The 16,322-nt window shown below is 40.4% G+C and overlaps 1 protein-coding gene across 1 annotated transcript in view; it reads right to left on the reverse strand.

The window, feature by feature from the left end:
* The window catches only part of DENND4A (DENN/MADD domain containing 4A), a 33,904-nt gene that overhangs the window by 3,137 nt on the left and 14,445 nt on the right, over nucleotides 1-16,322 (reverse strand). The window contains exons 11-26 of the mRNA XM_009074609.1: nucleotides 15,895-16,113; nucleotides 15,534-15,679; nucleotides 12,417-12,550; nucleotides 11,442-11,577; nucleotides 10,700-10,906; nucleotides 10,467-10,595; nucleotides 10,067-10,211; nucleotides 8,699-8,818; nucleotides 6,719-6,859; nucleotides 6,071-6,079; nucleotides 4,217-5,310; nucleotides 3,229-3,412; nucleotides 2,031-2,125; nucleotides 1,091-1,266; nucleotides 839-985; nucleotides 196-406 (exon numbers count right to left, since the gene is read on the reverse strand). Coding sequence (XP_009072857.1) covers nucleotides 196-406; nucleotides 839-985; nucleotides 1,091-1,266; nucleotides 2,031-2,125; nucleotides 3,229-3,412; nucleotides 4,217-5,310; nucleotides 6,071-6,079; nucleotides 6,719-6,859; nucleotides 8,699-8,818; nucleotides 10,067-10,211; nucleotides 10,467-10,595; nucleotides 10,700-10,906; nucleotides 11,442-11,577; nucleotides 12,417-12,550; nucleotides 15,534-15,679; nucleotides 15,895-16,113 — 3,293 coding nt within the window. The remainder of the gene's footprint in view (nucleotides 1-195; nucleotides 407-838; nucleotides 986-1,090; nucleotides 1,267-2,030; nucleotides 2,126-3,228; nucleotides 3,413-4,216; nucleotides 5,311-6,070; nucleotides 6,080-6,718; nucleotides 6,860-8,698; nucleotides 8,819-10,066; nucleotides 10,212-10,466; nucleotides 10,596-10,699; nucleotides 10,907-11,441; nucleotides 11,578-12,416; nucleotides 12,551-15,533; nucleotides 15,680-15,894; nucleotides 16,114-16,322) is intronic.

Here is a 16,322-nt window from a genome sequence, read left to right on the forward strand (position 1 = left end):
TTCTAAATCCTTTTGTTCCCTGTGAGACACAGCAACATCTAAAAGCTACAACTAGCATTAGTTTAAATAACACAATCTAATGTATTTCTGCTCATTTCAGAGGGTTAATTCTGTTCTCCTAACTAAAGCTGTTTCACATTCCTCTAATCTATTGCACAGTTGAAAAAGACATTTAAAGGTAGAAAAACTACACACTGTTGGTCCTTGCAAAGTAGCAGGCAGGCTACCAGTAGGAATGATATGGTTGATCTTCTGGTTTTCCTTCTCATCTTCTTCCAAAGGACCAAAAGTACTGATACTCCTTGCTACAGGGTGACCTGTACATTCTGACCCGGAGGTATTTTGTCTTCTTCCTGAGGGGATCTGGATACTTCTGGCACAAACATTGTCATGCTGCTTAGATTTGCTAGAGGAGAGGAAGAAAAAAAGAAGCTAAGAATCTCAGGTTTTAGACTCTGAGTGCTCAAACATGTACACAAACAGAAATACACTGGAAATAATTGACCTGACACTCTGAATTCTGCCTTGTCTGCCACCACACTCATTTACGTTACAGGGCAAGTTTTATTCCCCCTTTGCACTGACAACGAACACAAACATCCTCAAAAGAGTTCATACAATTTGCAGAATTACCAATGCCAACTTGAATTTTTATATTAGGCTCCAAATGGTGTACACCAGGCTGAGAAAGCACGACTTGACCAGCTCAGAGATAAGGGAGAGGCAGCAAAGAGATCCTCTCAAATCAATCTCTCCTCTTCAGAGTACATCTTATTAATTTATTTCAGTTGGTATGGAATATCCACAGAGAACCTGAATAATTTCTCTGCATGTTTACCTATTTGAATGGATATCCTCTTGGACAGACATCAGAGATGTAGTGAGGCCAACAGTAGCTGTGGTGTTACAGGACTTCCCACTCTGGGCTGAGAACAGCGATGGGAACTGCATGTTTTCTGTAGAAGGGCTGGACTTCAGAAAATATCTGCAGGGAAAGAAAACTATTAATTTTATCTATAACCACCCCAACAAATACCACTTCCCAATGCTGAACACTGAAACCCGAGGAAGACGCCAAAGCTGTTATTACCGTCCGGGTCGCCGCAGGTCTCGGATTTCTATGCTTAAAAAAGGCAGAAATAAATTGCCACAGAAGGGACATGTGGTGTTGAGGTTTGAATCATCTGCTGTCCAGCCTGCCATGATTTCTTCATCGTGAACCAAACAGTCACAAGTCCGACACCGTGAACAGCTTGAGATGAGAACCTGCATAGAGCAAACCAGACAACTCCACTAGAGCATGTTCTCAAAACTTCTCTTCTTTCACAAAGCACTTAGCTCCACAGCCAAAATCTTTGCCCTCTGATGAACACTCCTCTCCACTTGCACACAAGTTCATCCTTTCATGGCTTCTCAGATTAAACCCAGCCAGTTATTCAATAATATTGCTATTAACAAGAATAGGTCATTTGTAATCTGTTTGCAACCAAAAAGCACAGGAATATGTATGCAGCTACATAAATTATCCTTAGAATTTAAACACTCTTCTGCACTCTCTGCCAGTGTTACAGAAATGAGGGTGAAAAAGATGCAAATGACCAGTCATTAATCTAAATCCAATGAAAAAGAGACAGGAAAAAGACTAAAAAACCACCCCAAATCAGTCTAACAGTGAAAAGAAAAATGATCTTACTAGAAATAACACCAAAAAATAACTTGTTATCTTCTGTTTTTAAGATATTTAAGCCTTAGAATTTTCACTTTTAGCAAACTTATCTCCACAAGGGATTTGGATGCCTGAATTCACAGACATCCAGTTCTCAAACTCTTGAGAGCTGAAGCTTTAAGGACCAAAAGATGTGACTGCAAAAAAGACCTTTCTAGAGCAGGATTTGCAATCCAATCTGTCACAGAAACGTTCATCTATCTCTGAGGATTAATTTTAGGCTTTGAACTTTAAGAGAGATTCAGATAACATTTATATTTAAAGACATCTGCTTTTAGTGTATCAATTAAAATCAATAAATCACCTCCATGGCATAGTTCTGAAACACACTGGTACTGCTGGTGCTGCAAGAAGATACCAACTCTGATTTGTCAGGCAAAGGGAACTTGGACAGAGAACCTATTAAGAGAAGAAACCCAAAGTATTAGTTATTCAGAATACACATTTTTAGCAACCTGTTTTTCTGCTCAAACAACCCTGCAGTAATAAATGTGTGATGGAAGATGCAACAAATCAGAAATGCTCGTGCAGAGCTGTGGAGTGCGAGGCTGCCATCTGCCCAGCACCAAGGCACAAATAGAAGCTCCCAACATAGAAATTCCATATGTTCAGTTTTCTTCTTTTACAACAGTTGGGAACTAGGAGATAAATTTTAAGTAATTCATACCCACACTTTCCACGTGGACAAGACTAGGGAAGGATAAGAGGCACTGTGAGTGCAGATATCCCTGATCCTTCTCTCTGCCACACTAAGGGAGTCAGGCTCCCCTCAGCCTCAGGACACCCCAAACCTCTGGCCAGGATGGCATCCCTCCACTGCCCCTCTCCAGTTCCTCTACATCCCACAAACTGGGCACACTCCTCTAGGTGTCAAGTGGAGGGATCTTTGACAGATCTTCGTCTCACCCTGATTCTGCTTAACACACTGTGCCCCACAGTGCCAGCAGGACAGAAACTGATAGAACAGTCACAACCAATTATCCAGCACAGATTAGGAAAAGACTCAGCAAAGTCTGTCTGATCATCAGCTTCAACAGTGGCTTACAGAAAACTGTAAAAATACGTTTAAAATTGTTACTACTCTTAGAAAACAAGATCAGATTGAGGAAGACACCATTAGAAGGCTTTTATAGCTGCTTTCTGGTGCTATATAGCTCTCACAAATCAGATGATTACCTGAATGCTCAGGTACCCAAAGGTCTCCTATTTGCATAGCTGTACCATCCCAAAACAGGATGTTATCATGCCAGCTATTCCACAAGAACAGTCAAACCAAGGTTCTACAATTAGAATATCCACAGGCATGGACATATCTGTATGAGTAATAGTTTGCAGGTTGAAAAAGAGAAATTTACTTCTACCCCAAAGAGAACTGATCACTAGGATGATGCCAAAGTGAGAATTCTAGAAGATCATCATCTAAAAGTGGAATGTTTCTGTTTGGGTTAATGAGTGCAATGCTAAAGGTCTCTTACCACACTGGTCCAGCTGTTTAGCTGAGCCATCATGGGAAGCTGAGCTTTCTAGGCTTGTCCTGCTGAGGCCAATTCCCTTGATTTCTGATGTGGCATTCTCCTGAGGAGAAGCACTTTCAAAGTCATTGCAGACATCTTCATCAGTGAGAGAAGTAGATTCTGAGTCCAGAGCTCCAAGAGATGAAACACTTGCTCGATCTGAATTTTGATCCTGAGAGAAGAAAACAAATTCCACTAAGAAAATAAAAGGAAAGCAAAAATATTTCTGGGGGAAAAAAAAGGGGCAGCCTCCTTGGTCTCAGTAAATTCAAGACATGAATCTTCTTCCTTAGAAAATCACAGACCTGTATTCAGAACTAATGTGAGACAAGGCGAGTTTCCCTCTGGGTTAAACAGCTACAAGAAAATTCTTTTTTAAAGACTCTCCTAATAACTAAATGAAAACAAACGTTTTAATACTCAACTTTTTCCCATCATTGCTACATTCCCACCATTGCTACAAACATTATCAGCAGCTGTAGGAATACATTAGGATAGGCAACTGTGTGTTTCTTCTCAAGGACTGAGAAAAAAACAAGTTTTGGTTTGAGTCGGTAGTAGAAAAGAACATTCTAACATCTTAGATCAAAACTAGCCTTAAATCACTTTAGCAATGAATACAAGCAGATTTCCTTTGTTTTTATAAAAGCAATAAAGAGTTAAAATCGGTATTGTTTGAGTGTTTTTTCTTCAGGTTAAAAAAGGCAGAGCAGTCTTCTCTGCCCTGTTAACACACTATGTTACACTTAACGCTTTCCATTATAATTTGAACTCATAATTCTAACTAATTTTAGACTATAATTTTACTCAGGACAATAAAATTAGGGCCCTGGCAAATCAAACATTGATGAAAACAACTTAATGCACACAGTCTAAAATGATACATTCAAATAGGAGATTCATCAAATGAGAATCAATAACTAAACCTTGACAAAGTTTTTTCCTTAATTTATAGGAACCTGTGTTAAATATTTACCTTTGAGGATGCAGCATACATTGCAAATTTGGAGTACCACTTGCTGGCCTTCTCTGCCACCCCTTTTCCAGCAGAAAACATGCTGCTTTTCAGAACATCAAACTTGGGTGTTAACAGTGTGTCCAGGTTGAACGATGGTGACGACACAAGTGTTAGTGCACTAGCTGCATCCTGTGGCTGCTCCCTGGCTGGGCTGTTTGGGGAATAAGCTGGGGAAGACCAGAGCCTGTCTCTTGGCCTTTCTTCATTTCTTGCATGGTAACTCTTGGATTTGGTAAGACTGGGTGGCCTTGGGGAGTTTGGGGGAAGGCTGGACCTCCTACAAGGTTGGATTATTGTTGGGCTCTTCTTAATAGCATTCCTCTCATCGTAGGGTTTTTGCAACTCGATGCTTGGGGCACGGCTGGACAAGGGGCTGCTCATGTTGTTCATGTACATGACTATTTCTTCAGCCAAATCTCTCCTTGCAGACGGAGTAGAAACACTTCTATCATCATCCTCCTCCTCCTCTTCTTTCTGCTGTTCTGTCTCAGCAACCAGCAGGGACAAAGGATCAAATCCAGTTTCAACATCTGTCTTTTCAACTGGCTTTACTGGGAAGCTGCTCTTCCTTTGCAGCCTTCTGGATTTATCACTGGAGGATTTCACTGCTGTAGGTGTTTCGGGTTCAGCATCCAAGTCTTCCAGATCAAAGATAACAGGAGACTCTGTTTTATCTGTGAAACTGCAATCAAAAGCTGCATCTTCATCACTGGATTCTTTCTCCAGGCTTTCTCTCTTGGATCCTAAAGAGGAACTTCTGATGTTAAGAGTTTTTGGCCTTATGCTCTTCTGTAATGCACTAGAGAGGATTTTGGCATCAGCTCCTAGTTTTTCAACAATTTCTCCAGGGTTTGCTTCCTGATTGATTCTATTCATCATGAGTCCCACTAAGCCATCTCCACTCAGGTTCCTGTTCCTACTTTCCCAAGGAATATCCCTTAAGTCAGGTTCTACTGCACTTTTGTGTCTCCTCCTTAAGGACTGACTTTTTATAACTCCTGCTTGACTGGCATCCTCAAAAGATGATGTAAAGAGCAATCCCACAGAACTCTCTGAAAAACACATGAAACAAGGTGGTTCAGTTGTCTCTAGGTAAGAAAACAAACCACAAACACAAACCAATGCAAATTTCTTTCCTCTTTGAAAGATTTTGCTATACAGAAATGGAAATCACTACATATCGTTCTAATGGTCGAAATGTTGAGCTGACCATGGTAAAAACTTCTAGAAAGGGACAGACAGACAACAAAACATTTAAAATATACTAACATCATTCAACTCAAGACTACTTTGAGCAAAACCATCAAGAAAAGTCTCAGATGTTTTCTGTTTCCTCTTCTGGAGCCATACTCCATCATTACAAGGTTTGAAAGCCAAGGACAGCAGAGATATCCCAGAAATGGCAAAAAAAAGCAACACTTCTTAACTTCATGAATTAGAGTCAACAAAAGGAGTTATTGTTGGAGAAATCTCCATTGCTTTGCCAGAGCATAAAGATGCAGACTTTAAAGGATGATATTACAGTCTTCAGGCATGGCTGACAGTATCAGAATAACCAGATTTGCTGTTCCTGAAGACTCGTGAAAATGCCTGAAAATTTCTAATAATTGTGCTGCATAGAAACCTCTTGTCCATGCAGAAGGAATATTTAGTAGTTGCTGGAGGTTATAAGAAACCAAAAAACCACAAAATTTGGGTGTTTTGTGAGCAGGTGTTTACTACAGCGGAAAAACAGAGCAGACAAGAAAAAAACCCCTGGAAATGCAAAATATTCAGACACATCTTCCTGACACAGCACATGCTGACTCTAACCTAAACTCACTCCCACAGATTTCATCAGCCACTGCTACCAACTATTACTGTAAGTGCAGTGAACAACAGAACTCAGACACTACTCAGAGCTCGTTAGAAATGGAACTGTTGGAGCAAGTCCAGGCCACAAAGCTGATCAGAGCACTGGAGCACCTTCCCTACAAGGACAGGCTGAGAGAGTTGGGGCTGTTCAGCCTGGAGTGGAGTGTGTGGAGACCTCATTGCAACTTTTCAATATCTGAAGGGGTTCCAGGGAAGCTGCAGAGGGACTCTTGGTTAGGAACTGCAGTGATAGGACAAGGAGTAACGTGGACAAATTGAAAGAGGGAAAATTTAGATTACATATTAGGAAGAAATTTTTTACTGTGATGTTGGCTGAGGCACAGGTTGCCCAGGGAGGCTGTAGATGCCCCAGACATGGCAGTGTTCAAAGCCAGGTTGGATGAAGCCTCGCGAAACGTTGTATAGAGGGAGGTGTCCCTGCCCAGGGCAGAAATGTTGTCTAGAGGGAGGTGTCCCTGCCCAGGGCAGGGGGCTGGGACTAGATGATCTCTAAGCTCCATTCCAATCCCTTAACATACCAGGAAACTATAAAATGACATTGTATACACAACTGCACAAGAATGTAGATATTTTTGCTCCACTCACCCCTGGTAGCTTCTGCTACAGCACTGTCAACGGTGCCATTGAGCCGCACAATGCTTGAAGCAGCTTTGTCGTCACTGGAGTTCTGGTAATTCAGCTTAGGCAGACAGTCACCACTCCCCTTTGTGCTCTCCACTTCAGACACTGCAGACAGAAAAGCACGGACAGCTGTGTAGAATCCAAGCACCTTCATTTGAATCTCAAGCTCCCATTACCTATTAATCCTTACTCAGGATTAAGTGACAGCATGTTGTACCCATCCCGTGCTGCACAGGCTGATACTGACTCGGGCAGAGGTTTGCACTGCACAGAGTTAATTCTCAGCATTACTTTGCATAACTGGAAGTTCCACAAGCTTCTTGACACAGAGCCCAGAAAACACACCACTGTTTGCGGTGGCTGTGGTGACTAAGTCATCCTTGTTCACTTGCACAGGACAGGTATAAGAGTGTTTTCTCCTGCCTCTGCAAGAGCTTAGAATCACAGAATCAACCAGGCTGGAAAAGACCTCCAAGATCATCGAGTCCAACCCTACTGTTGATACTAGACCATGGCACTAAGTGCCACATCCAGTCTCAGCTTGAAAACCTCCAGGGACGGTGAAGCTTCACACAGATCTCATTACCCCAACAACCAGGACTATACAGGAGAAATGAAGCAAATATTGCAGTATTCATATTTACCTCTTTTAGATCTGAAAGACAATTTCTGTTTCTGTTTTCTAATTATTTCCCTAAAGGATTTCCAACAACTTGATAATATTAAGTTGTATTTAAAAGTACAAAACCTTTTCAGTACATAATGTTACTACAGAGAGCCACAAATGTCCTAATTATGGCTAAAAGTAATATAAGTTTTCAGCAGAATTCACATTTTCTGCATCCTCAAAAGTTTCTTTAAACCTAAATAACTGTCATCTTACAGATGACATGCATTTTCAAGCAAACTGAACAAAAATTAATGCTAGAAGGAATCATAGAATCAACCAGGTTGGAAAAGACCTCCAAGATCATCGAGTCCAACCCTACTGTGGTTACTAGACCATGGCACTAAGTGCCACATCCAGTCTCAGCTTGAAAACCTCCAGGGATGGTGAATCTCCCCTGAGCCTCCTCTTCTCCAGGCTGAACACCCCCAGCTCCCTCAGCCTTTCCTCATGGCACTTGTGCTCCAGTCCCTTCACCAGCCTCGTTGCTCTTCTCTGGACCTGCTCCAGCCCCTCAATATCCTTCCTGAACTGAGGAGCCCAAGAAGATTATGGTGTAAACACCGAAGTAACCTTTCAGATTTTGTATTTTCTCATACTTTTACACCACTTCCCGTTCACAATGGCAGAGTTAGCTCAGTTAGTGGGGGAAGCACACTGGAAAATGTACACATTTATTAAGAAGAGTATTTTCAGTCAATATATCTGGGAATCTATAGCACTCATACATCTTTACTACACAATCTGATCTGCTATATGTTTGCATGAAGTCAGTGCTGCTGAACTGCAGTTAAGGGACTCATGGGCAGCAGATGTAAAACTTGAAGAAAACCTCTCATTTCTGATGCATCTAGTAAATTTTGAGAATTCCAAGAAGCTGAGTAATTTAGGTCTCTCAGACTTGCAAAATCTCAGCTGTTCTCCTCTCATGAGAGTTATACAGAAAACAGAATGATAGAAAAGGCTTTTCTATAGATCATGCCTATAAAGCAATTTATTTTTTTTAAAAGGCAAAAACATTAGGCTGTAATTATCATTAAGCCTTTATGTTACCATTATCACTTCTTTGAAACAGAGGAGACAAAAGAGAACTGTAATTTTAAAAGCTAAACCATTAGACACGCAGAAAATTATGTTTAGAGAAAAGAACTTCAGGCATGGGCACAAACTGGCATTATCACACACTCACTGTAAAAAATCAGCTGTCCCACTTAGTTTCTGCTGAAATCCCTACTTATCCCAAATGAACTAGATATCTGCATCCACCAGATACGTACAAGAACTGGAGTCACTCTCTCTCTTGTCCTCCTTTTGTTCTTGTATGTCTTGAAGACAAGTTTTCCCTTGCTGGGCTTCTTCTTTGAGTGATGTGTTATTGCCAGGGTCTGAGAGTCCTCCTAGCACAGCAGGGCAGGGACAGAATAAAGGCAATTATGGTATTTAAGAGTGTGACATTGTTAAACAGACTAAATTGAATAGCCACAGTAATTCAAAGGCCTCTTAATAAGTATATTCCAATTAACAAGGAACATTCTACCTCAAAGAAAAAAAAAGAGAAAAAGGATTAAGCTTACTTTCACAATACAAACACTGAAGCAAAGAACTCTCAAAAAACCCAGGTGATGTCAAAGCAAATACTATTAATTATATAAATGACAGTTACTTTGTAAAGGACTAATTACACTTCCTTGGTTTACATGGTCTGAGTTGCAACCAACATTGCTATGCTCTCATGTGGTGCTTTGCTGGGTTTCATCAGGAAGGTGTTTCATGAGGAACAGTCAATTTGTTCAAGGTCATCCAGAAGGTTAGCAATAGAGCCAGAAGTAGTACTCAAATCTCCTGGGTCTAGGAGAAATACTCCAGCCACAAAGCCATCGTATCTGTTCTGTCTGCCAGGACAGACTAGTTTGTACACCTGTGGAATCACAGAGCAGCCCTGGCTGGAAGGACCTTGGAAGATGAATCAGACATCTTTGTATGTTTATACACCTATGTTGCAAGGGTCTTCCAAGGTCAACTGAAACTAAACCAACTATATTGCTGGTACTTCACAATGAACTCTCTTGCTGTACTAGCAGAAAGTTATAAATACCACGGAAAGTAGTACCTATGAAAAATATAAACTACAGGCATGGCCATATAACCACTTGATGTTCACATCATGCAAATCCTTACTGGAAAGAAAAGGAAAGAAACCCAGAATTTACAGCCTCACATACTGTACTTGCATTCTAGACAGAAATAAACATGATCATTGCAGTTGACACACAGAACCTGCAAACAGTATTGCCAACTTGAGGACTAGTTCTAGTTACCTCTTAATGATCATTAAAAAAGGGTTAAAATAAAAAGGCAAGGCTGGACAGAAGTTTCTGCCAGTTATGAGCCTGGTTATTGCATGAACTAGGATAGTTATCACCAATCTCAGGTTCATATTTTGTCTTCACTTGTCTCTTGAACAGCTGATACAATAATTAAAGAACAGACTATTTCAGATTCAAAGACAAAAAGACTATTAAAAATTATGTGGGAACTATTGTTTTTCTCTAAGGCAGTTCTCTTATCAAACTCACAACAGAGACCTTTGAAATTAATTTCTTATCAGCATGAAAACAAACAAGAGAAGGATGTTAATACTCTACCAGGAACAGTTGTATGTGTGGTGTTTGCTGGTAGCTTTTTCAATGCTTTCTTAAACTGTGCTACTCCTAAAACAACATTTCTTATTTTCATCCACAGAAAATAGCCACCTCGGTTGCTTGAGGGCCACGTGCTTTCCAAAACAGCCTGTTGGGGAAATACCAAACAAAGTCATCTCCAGGAACAGTCAGGTGTGAAAAAACATTAACTTAAGTTTCAAACTGGGTTACAACTGCAGTTGAAGTAATTTCTAAACCTACAAAAACAAAGTCATTCTGTCTTGCATTTCCTCCAGTTCCTAGCAATGACACAATTACACTCGAACGTCTCCCTTATTTTGTTGCTTTTATTTGCCTGAATAAAACCATATTTTTTTCCTCACCCTCTTTCAAAAGCACTTACCTTATTGTAGTAGCCATAAGTAATGGCATTGGGGTCAATCCCAGCCTTCTGCATTTCGAAGAGGACCCTGACTGCCAGCACAGGCTGCCCATACTGCCCACACAGCTGCATGAGGACTCGGTAGCACACCTGGGAACACACACGAGTTAGCACTGTCCTTCCACAGCCAAACACGTTCCACTCAGCAAAACCCGTCGGCTACCCATTGGAATTTTGGGGTTGACATGTTTTACCTCATCAGGTGGATCTATTTTTTTGGTATGCATTTTCTGCAGCACATCATATGCAGTTCTCAGAGCTCGGACTTTGGAGTGACAGACTTTGACATAGGCAGGAAGGCAGATGAACCACAGCCCATAGCAGTGCCGTAACAGACACCTGGACCACATCTGGGGTATGGAGGAGTACTTCTTGGCAATTTTATGTGCAGATTTAATTTCCTGGAAAGAAACAAAGATTGTGTATATTTACATACACATTACACAATCCTACATGTTAAAAACTGAATATGTGTCATTCTATCTATGGAAACTGCAACAGTAATATGAACAAAATCCTCAAGAAAGTGGGAAAGAAAATGAGAGCAGAGTGAGTGATGCCAAAACAGTTGTTGTGAAGTATTCCAGGCCTAAAACCTTTTATTTCTTTAAATCTATGTCTATTATTTTCAAAGATAAGAGTCCCTCTTAAAGCCCTGGACAGTGAAAAAGCAATCAAGTAGTAGATGTGGAAGCCCTAAGCATGAATGAAGTGGAAGGTACAGGGCCAGCACAGCAAGTGACAACCTGTACAGGGGCTCTGCAGGATAGGTTGCAGGTAAGCAGCACAGGTAAACATCAAAAGAACAATTAGCACAGCTACCCTACAGTTACTGGATCAGGGAAGAATCATCAGGCTGCAGCCAGTCAGCTCTACAGCCAAACTCAAGCTACCCCCTTCCCAAGCACCTCATGCTCCAAGAACACCTGCAAGTACCTGTTTAGTTCTTCTGAACATTGGTGATGGGCTGTTGGGGCTACTGGCTTTGGAGGACAGTTTGGTATTTGGGGCTGTGAGAAATCCTTCAGGTCGTTCAAACAGTTCTAGTTTTAATACTGGAAATCCATTATAGCTGTAAGAGAAATGTGTCACTTAACTCCTGTAAGCAAAGCTCCAAAGTAAACACGTCACACAATGGCAGAGGAAATCAATTACACAGCTGCACTAGAAGCTTCACAGGAAAAAGAAAACACAAGAGTAAACCTTTAAAGACACCACTGACAAGTGGTTTACTAATCCCTCTGCATGATTTCATAAGGCTGCACAGCTTCTTAACCTGTTATTCAGCATAAGCAGTTCAAAATGATAAATACATTTGCTGTCATAGCATTTTCTTTAATTAATGCGTCAAACGCATTAGTATTGATTCTAGTTAATAAAGAAAATAATCCGTGTGGCCTAGTCCCTAGTGAGCATCACATGACAGAGGTTTACAAACATCAGTATGAACAGTACCAAACTGTAAGATTAAATATGATTAGATATAAAAATGTGTCTCAGAAGTAATGAGGAAACCAATACAGAAACTCATTTGACATAATTACTAGATTAGTAACACCAGTTCTCAGTGATTCTTTTGACAGGCACTCTCTTTCCAAGGAGTATCTGCAGCTTGGATCGTTATCAGTAGTAGCAGCAGGCCAGACTGGGTTCATTAATTGCAATTTTAAGCTTAAAAAGTGTCACCAGCACAATATAATGTGAGGCCACAGCCAGCTTTGTTATTTTACACAAAATTAAGACTTCAAAAGAGCTGACACACCAGGCATTTTGCATACACATTTTTAGTTGGGCAACATAAAGGGACAGGAAAAATCTGTACTTCATGGCTATCACAAGAACCTAGAAACTCAACCCTCTAAGGGCAGCTGTTAGGATTTTGACTCTCATCCTGCTGTGTCCTCAGGCTACCTGTATTGTAGAGGGTGCTCTTCCCCGTTTGGCAGGTGAGGGATCTCAGGTGGAGTTATGAAGACTGTGTGCTCACTCTTGTACGACTCATCCAGCTCTATAAGTCGTGTTTCCCCAGTTTTGTCCATATCTACCTGGAGGAGTGAAGTGAAAAGATAAAGCAGTTACCGGTGTGACCATATTTTCTGTACTGTGCTTTGTGCTGTTACAGCTGTAAGGTCAAGCAGGACACAGTCTGCATCAGGACCAAAGAGCTGTACCTTAACAGCAAGGACACCTTGCAAAGATATAATGAGAGTCCTGAGTGTTACATCATTTCTTTAAACTTTACCCCAATACAATAATGGATGTTCAATGGCACAGTCTGAATTGGCTGTTTTTCAGGTAAACATTTTAAATGGCACAAAGATTAATTCTTATAAATACACCATTTCTGGAGCTCTTTTTCCCTTGCAGCATTTCATTTTAAGTATGAAAATAAGAGCTATTTCTGCCCTCTGTTTTAAGCACCAAAGCCAATACCAAACTTTATCCAATTGTCTGATGCATACACAATCTACAAACACCATCTACCAACTGCAGTCACTTACAGAGTCATTGATGTCTCGATTGTTTGCAGAGACTGCAGAAACACATGTGCATTCAAAGAGACGGGGGAACACAACTGTGTGACCTTACTAAAACTAAAGGAGGATAGACGTAACTTCGGTTTTCTAATTTAAATTCTTGAAATGGCAACCAAATGACAGCCAAATAGTACATCATTTCAAAGACATGAATAACCACCTGTGGCACCCAAGAATGTACATTCTTCATGCTTCAGAGTTTGGCAACAGAGAATTAATGTACAAGAAGCAGCTTTTTCCACAGTTCCCTCCCTCCAGTGAGGTGGAAATACATCAAGTAGTTTCAGTAACATTCTTGGATATTTTAAGTTTGATAAACACACACAGAGGTGTCCTTAATTACACATTTTGCTGCACGAGACAGATGGAAAGTATTAGCAAATTGAAGCAGCCAAGTAGCAAGAACATATGGCTCCTGAGGAGCAGCAATAAATGAAACCTTACTTGGCAACTTAAATACTTCTAAGGATGTAAAAACCCCACAGCTACAATAAGTATAATAAAGGCAGGAGCTTAAATACATATAGAATTGAGATAACTTCTGAATTCCTGGAAAAGTGAAAGCTTGCGAGACAATTACAGTATATTTCAGTTGACAAAATGGGTAATCAATTCCAATCTCTGCTGCTGCTGCCCAGGACCAAACGACATGCAGAAGAGATTACTCCTCAGCTTAAAGCATTCTTCCAAATTACCTGAGGCAGGGCTTGAATTGTATTTTACAGATAACTAATTTCACAGTACATGAAATTTGTCCCAGCCCAATGGCCTGTAACTACCCATAAGAAAGTTTTGTGTCACCTTTCAACCCATGACATCACTTTCATGCATAGCTGTCAGGTCCTGGTTCACCTACTGAAAGGCATTAATAAGTAAATCAATACTGACTTCCTTGGAATAATTCACATTGGATACCTGGTCTTGGCTAAAACTCTAGCTGGTATAGCAGCCCTTGGTATGCTTCAGTATTTTGATTTTCTATGTTAATGGTAAAAGGTATCAGAAATAAGAGAAATCAAGAAGAAGCAGCAGGAAAGAGGATGAGGCAAATATATCATTGTTCAAAGCACTCCTGTATGGAAATCCACTCCCTCAGGTCCATGAAAACTTAGTTTCACAAGCAATTCTAAAGCCTTGGCAAATCCTAACCACACAGTAATGCCAGTGCCTCAGTTTCCCCACAGTTATCCCTGGCATGGAAGCAGTTGACCCATTAATAAAACTGAACTAAATCCTCCCTGCCAGAAATAGAAGTTGGAGAAGTACAAGTGCTTTCTGTAAAATTTATTCTCATGGCACTGTCAGGAGCATTTTTTTTAGAGTGGAAAGAAGCTGTCCAGAGCATCAACTAGCAAAATTACTGGCACTAGAACAGACAAGTCTGTTTCAGCTGTACAAGTGACTACTTAACCTTTTAGAAAAGGTGGAAGCTCCAACAGCTCCACAGATTCTGTGCAGTCTCACATCACCAACCTAAGCACTGAATTCCCAGACAAGATAATTTTAGCTAGGGCTTCAACTCCAGCACCTTCATAAAACATTCTATAAAATGACATTTAACATACAGAATCTGACACTTACATAGTCAATGCATTCTGATACAAATCCTATGTAATATTAGCCAGAAAACTAACCTGCAGTACAACGGAAACCAAGTACTGCTCAATAGCTCAGTCACTAAGGTGTATTTCTGCCTGCAAGACCTCCTGCTTTAAGCACTAACTGCCACACAGCGAAGCAAGCACCAGAGGTTGAAGGCTTTTTAACTGAGCTGTAGGATAATTGACTCACCATCACAGAAATGCTTGTAATCAGTTCAGTTACAACACCTGAATATCTGCAGGTCATGCTGCAGCACCAGGAAGGACACTGGACAACTAGTACTACTGAAATAGTCAGACAGAGCATTATACCACTAGGCCATGCTCTGTATGTCTCAAACTTCACTGCTTTCACATTGCTTTTCAAAACAACTTTCAGCTCTTCTGCATTTCCAGAGGAAAAAAAGCCACAAATAGGAGCTGTAAAGAGTAGTTATCAGTTTTCAGTATTAATTTCTGTGGAACAAGCAGCAGGTCACCTACTTTACAGGAAATCCCAGACAACTGTGCATTGCTTGCAGAGCAGTGTCCCAGAAGAGAGTTACAGGTAGCCAAGTAAGGTGACAAGTGTGGAACTTATAGTACTAATAAAAATAGGGATATAAGATTGGGTTTCAGTTCTTGCACTTCTTGCAAGGGACCAATATTTCAGATGCTTTCATACATATGAAAATTAGCACCTCTAATTTGTTTTCATAGTATTTTATTTACATTCTGAAGAGTGAATGGAACAAAGTCCAAAGAAAGAGGAAAATGAATGGCTACAGTGACTAGAAAAAAGGAAGTAAAAGTAGAAACAAACTTGCACTTCAAATAAATTCTGCTTGTATTATACCAGATAATGCAAACAGAAGCAGCTAAAAGCTTTGTGCTCATGAAGAATTGCTTACTTTATCCACACAGTCATCGAAGAAGGCCAGGCTGGCGTCCTTGTCACTCACAAAGGAACATTCCTCAATGAACCGAATAAACATCTGAGTTTTGGTCATCAGAGTGTAGAACTTCTGGTGGGAACGATCTCGACTTTTGAGGAAACCTATCAAGTGCAATCACAAGTATGTAAATGTCTAGAACAGAAAACCCTCACCAAAAGTCCCTGCAGATCCTGCTAAAAAGTGATAACCTTGCTGCAATCTTTGCCCCACCATACATTTCTGTCTGCACTTACAACACTAACACACAACTGTTTTTTTTCTTTTAGAGAGAATCTAAAATAATACATTAATAAACACAAAGCAAGCAATTTTCCACCTTGTAGCTCAAAGAGAGAACTTGCATCCGTGGCTGTTTCAGACGGTGCCTCTGTGATCGGCCTGAGGTAAGACCTGTAACCTTTTAGTATTGAAGCCATGAAACACAGAAATGCTTCCTGAATCTCCAAATCCAATAGATGCAATTTCTTCCCAGAGTTAAAATCATAGTCATTCATTGCCAATTCCATTAATGCGTCTTCCCTTGGTCGCTGTTGCACTGTGGAAAAAACCAACATGATAACATTTTGCCTTTTTTATTCCCTAATATTGGTATAAAAAATATTCTCTTTATCCTACAAGACTCACTGATTACTGAACCCCTGTTTGGAACAGATTAAAATAGATGCAAATTCAATCATGATATGCAACAATGGACTCAGCTTGACCTTCTATAACTCAGTATCTGTGGGCAACACTGAAAGCAAC

Source organism: Acanthisitta chloris, unplaced genomic scaffold, assembly GCF_000695815.1.
Source record: "Acanthisitta chloris isolate BGI_N310 unplaced genomic scaffold, ASM69581v1 scaffold28955, whole genome shotgun sequence".
NCBI classification, from domain to species: domain Eukaryota; kingdom Metazoa; phylum Chordata; class Aves; order Passeriformes; family Acanthisittidae; genus Acanthisitta; species Acanthisitta chloris.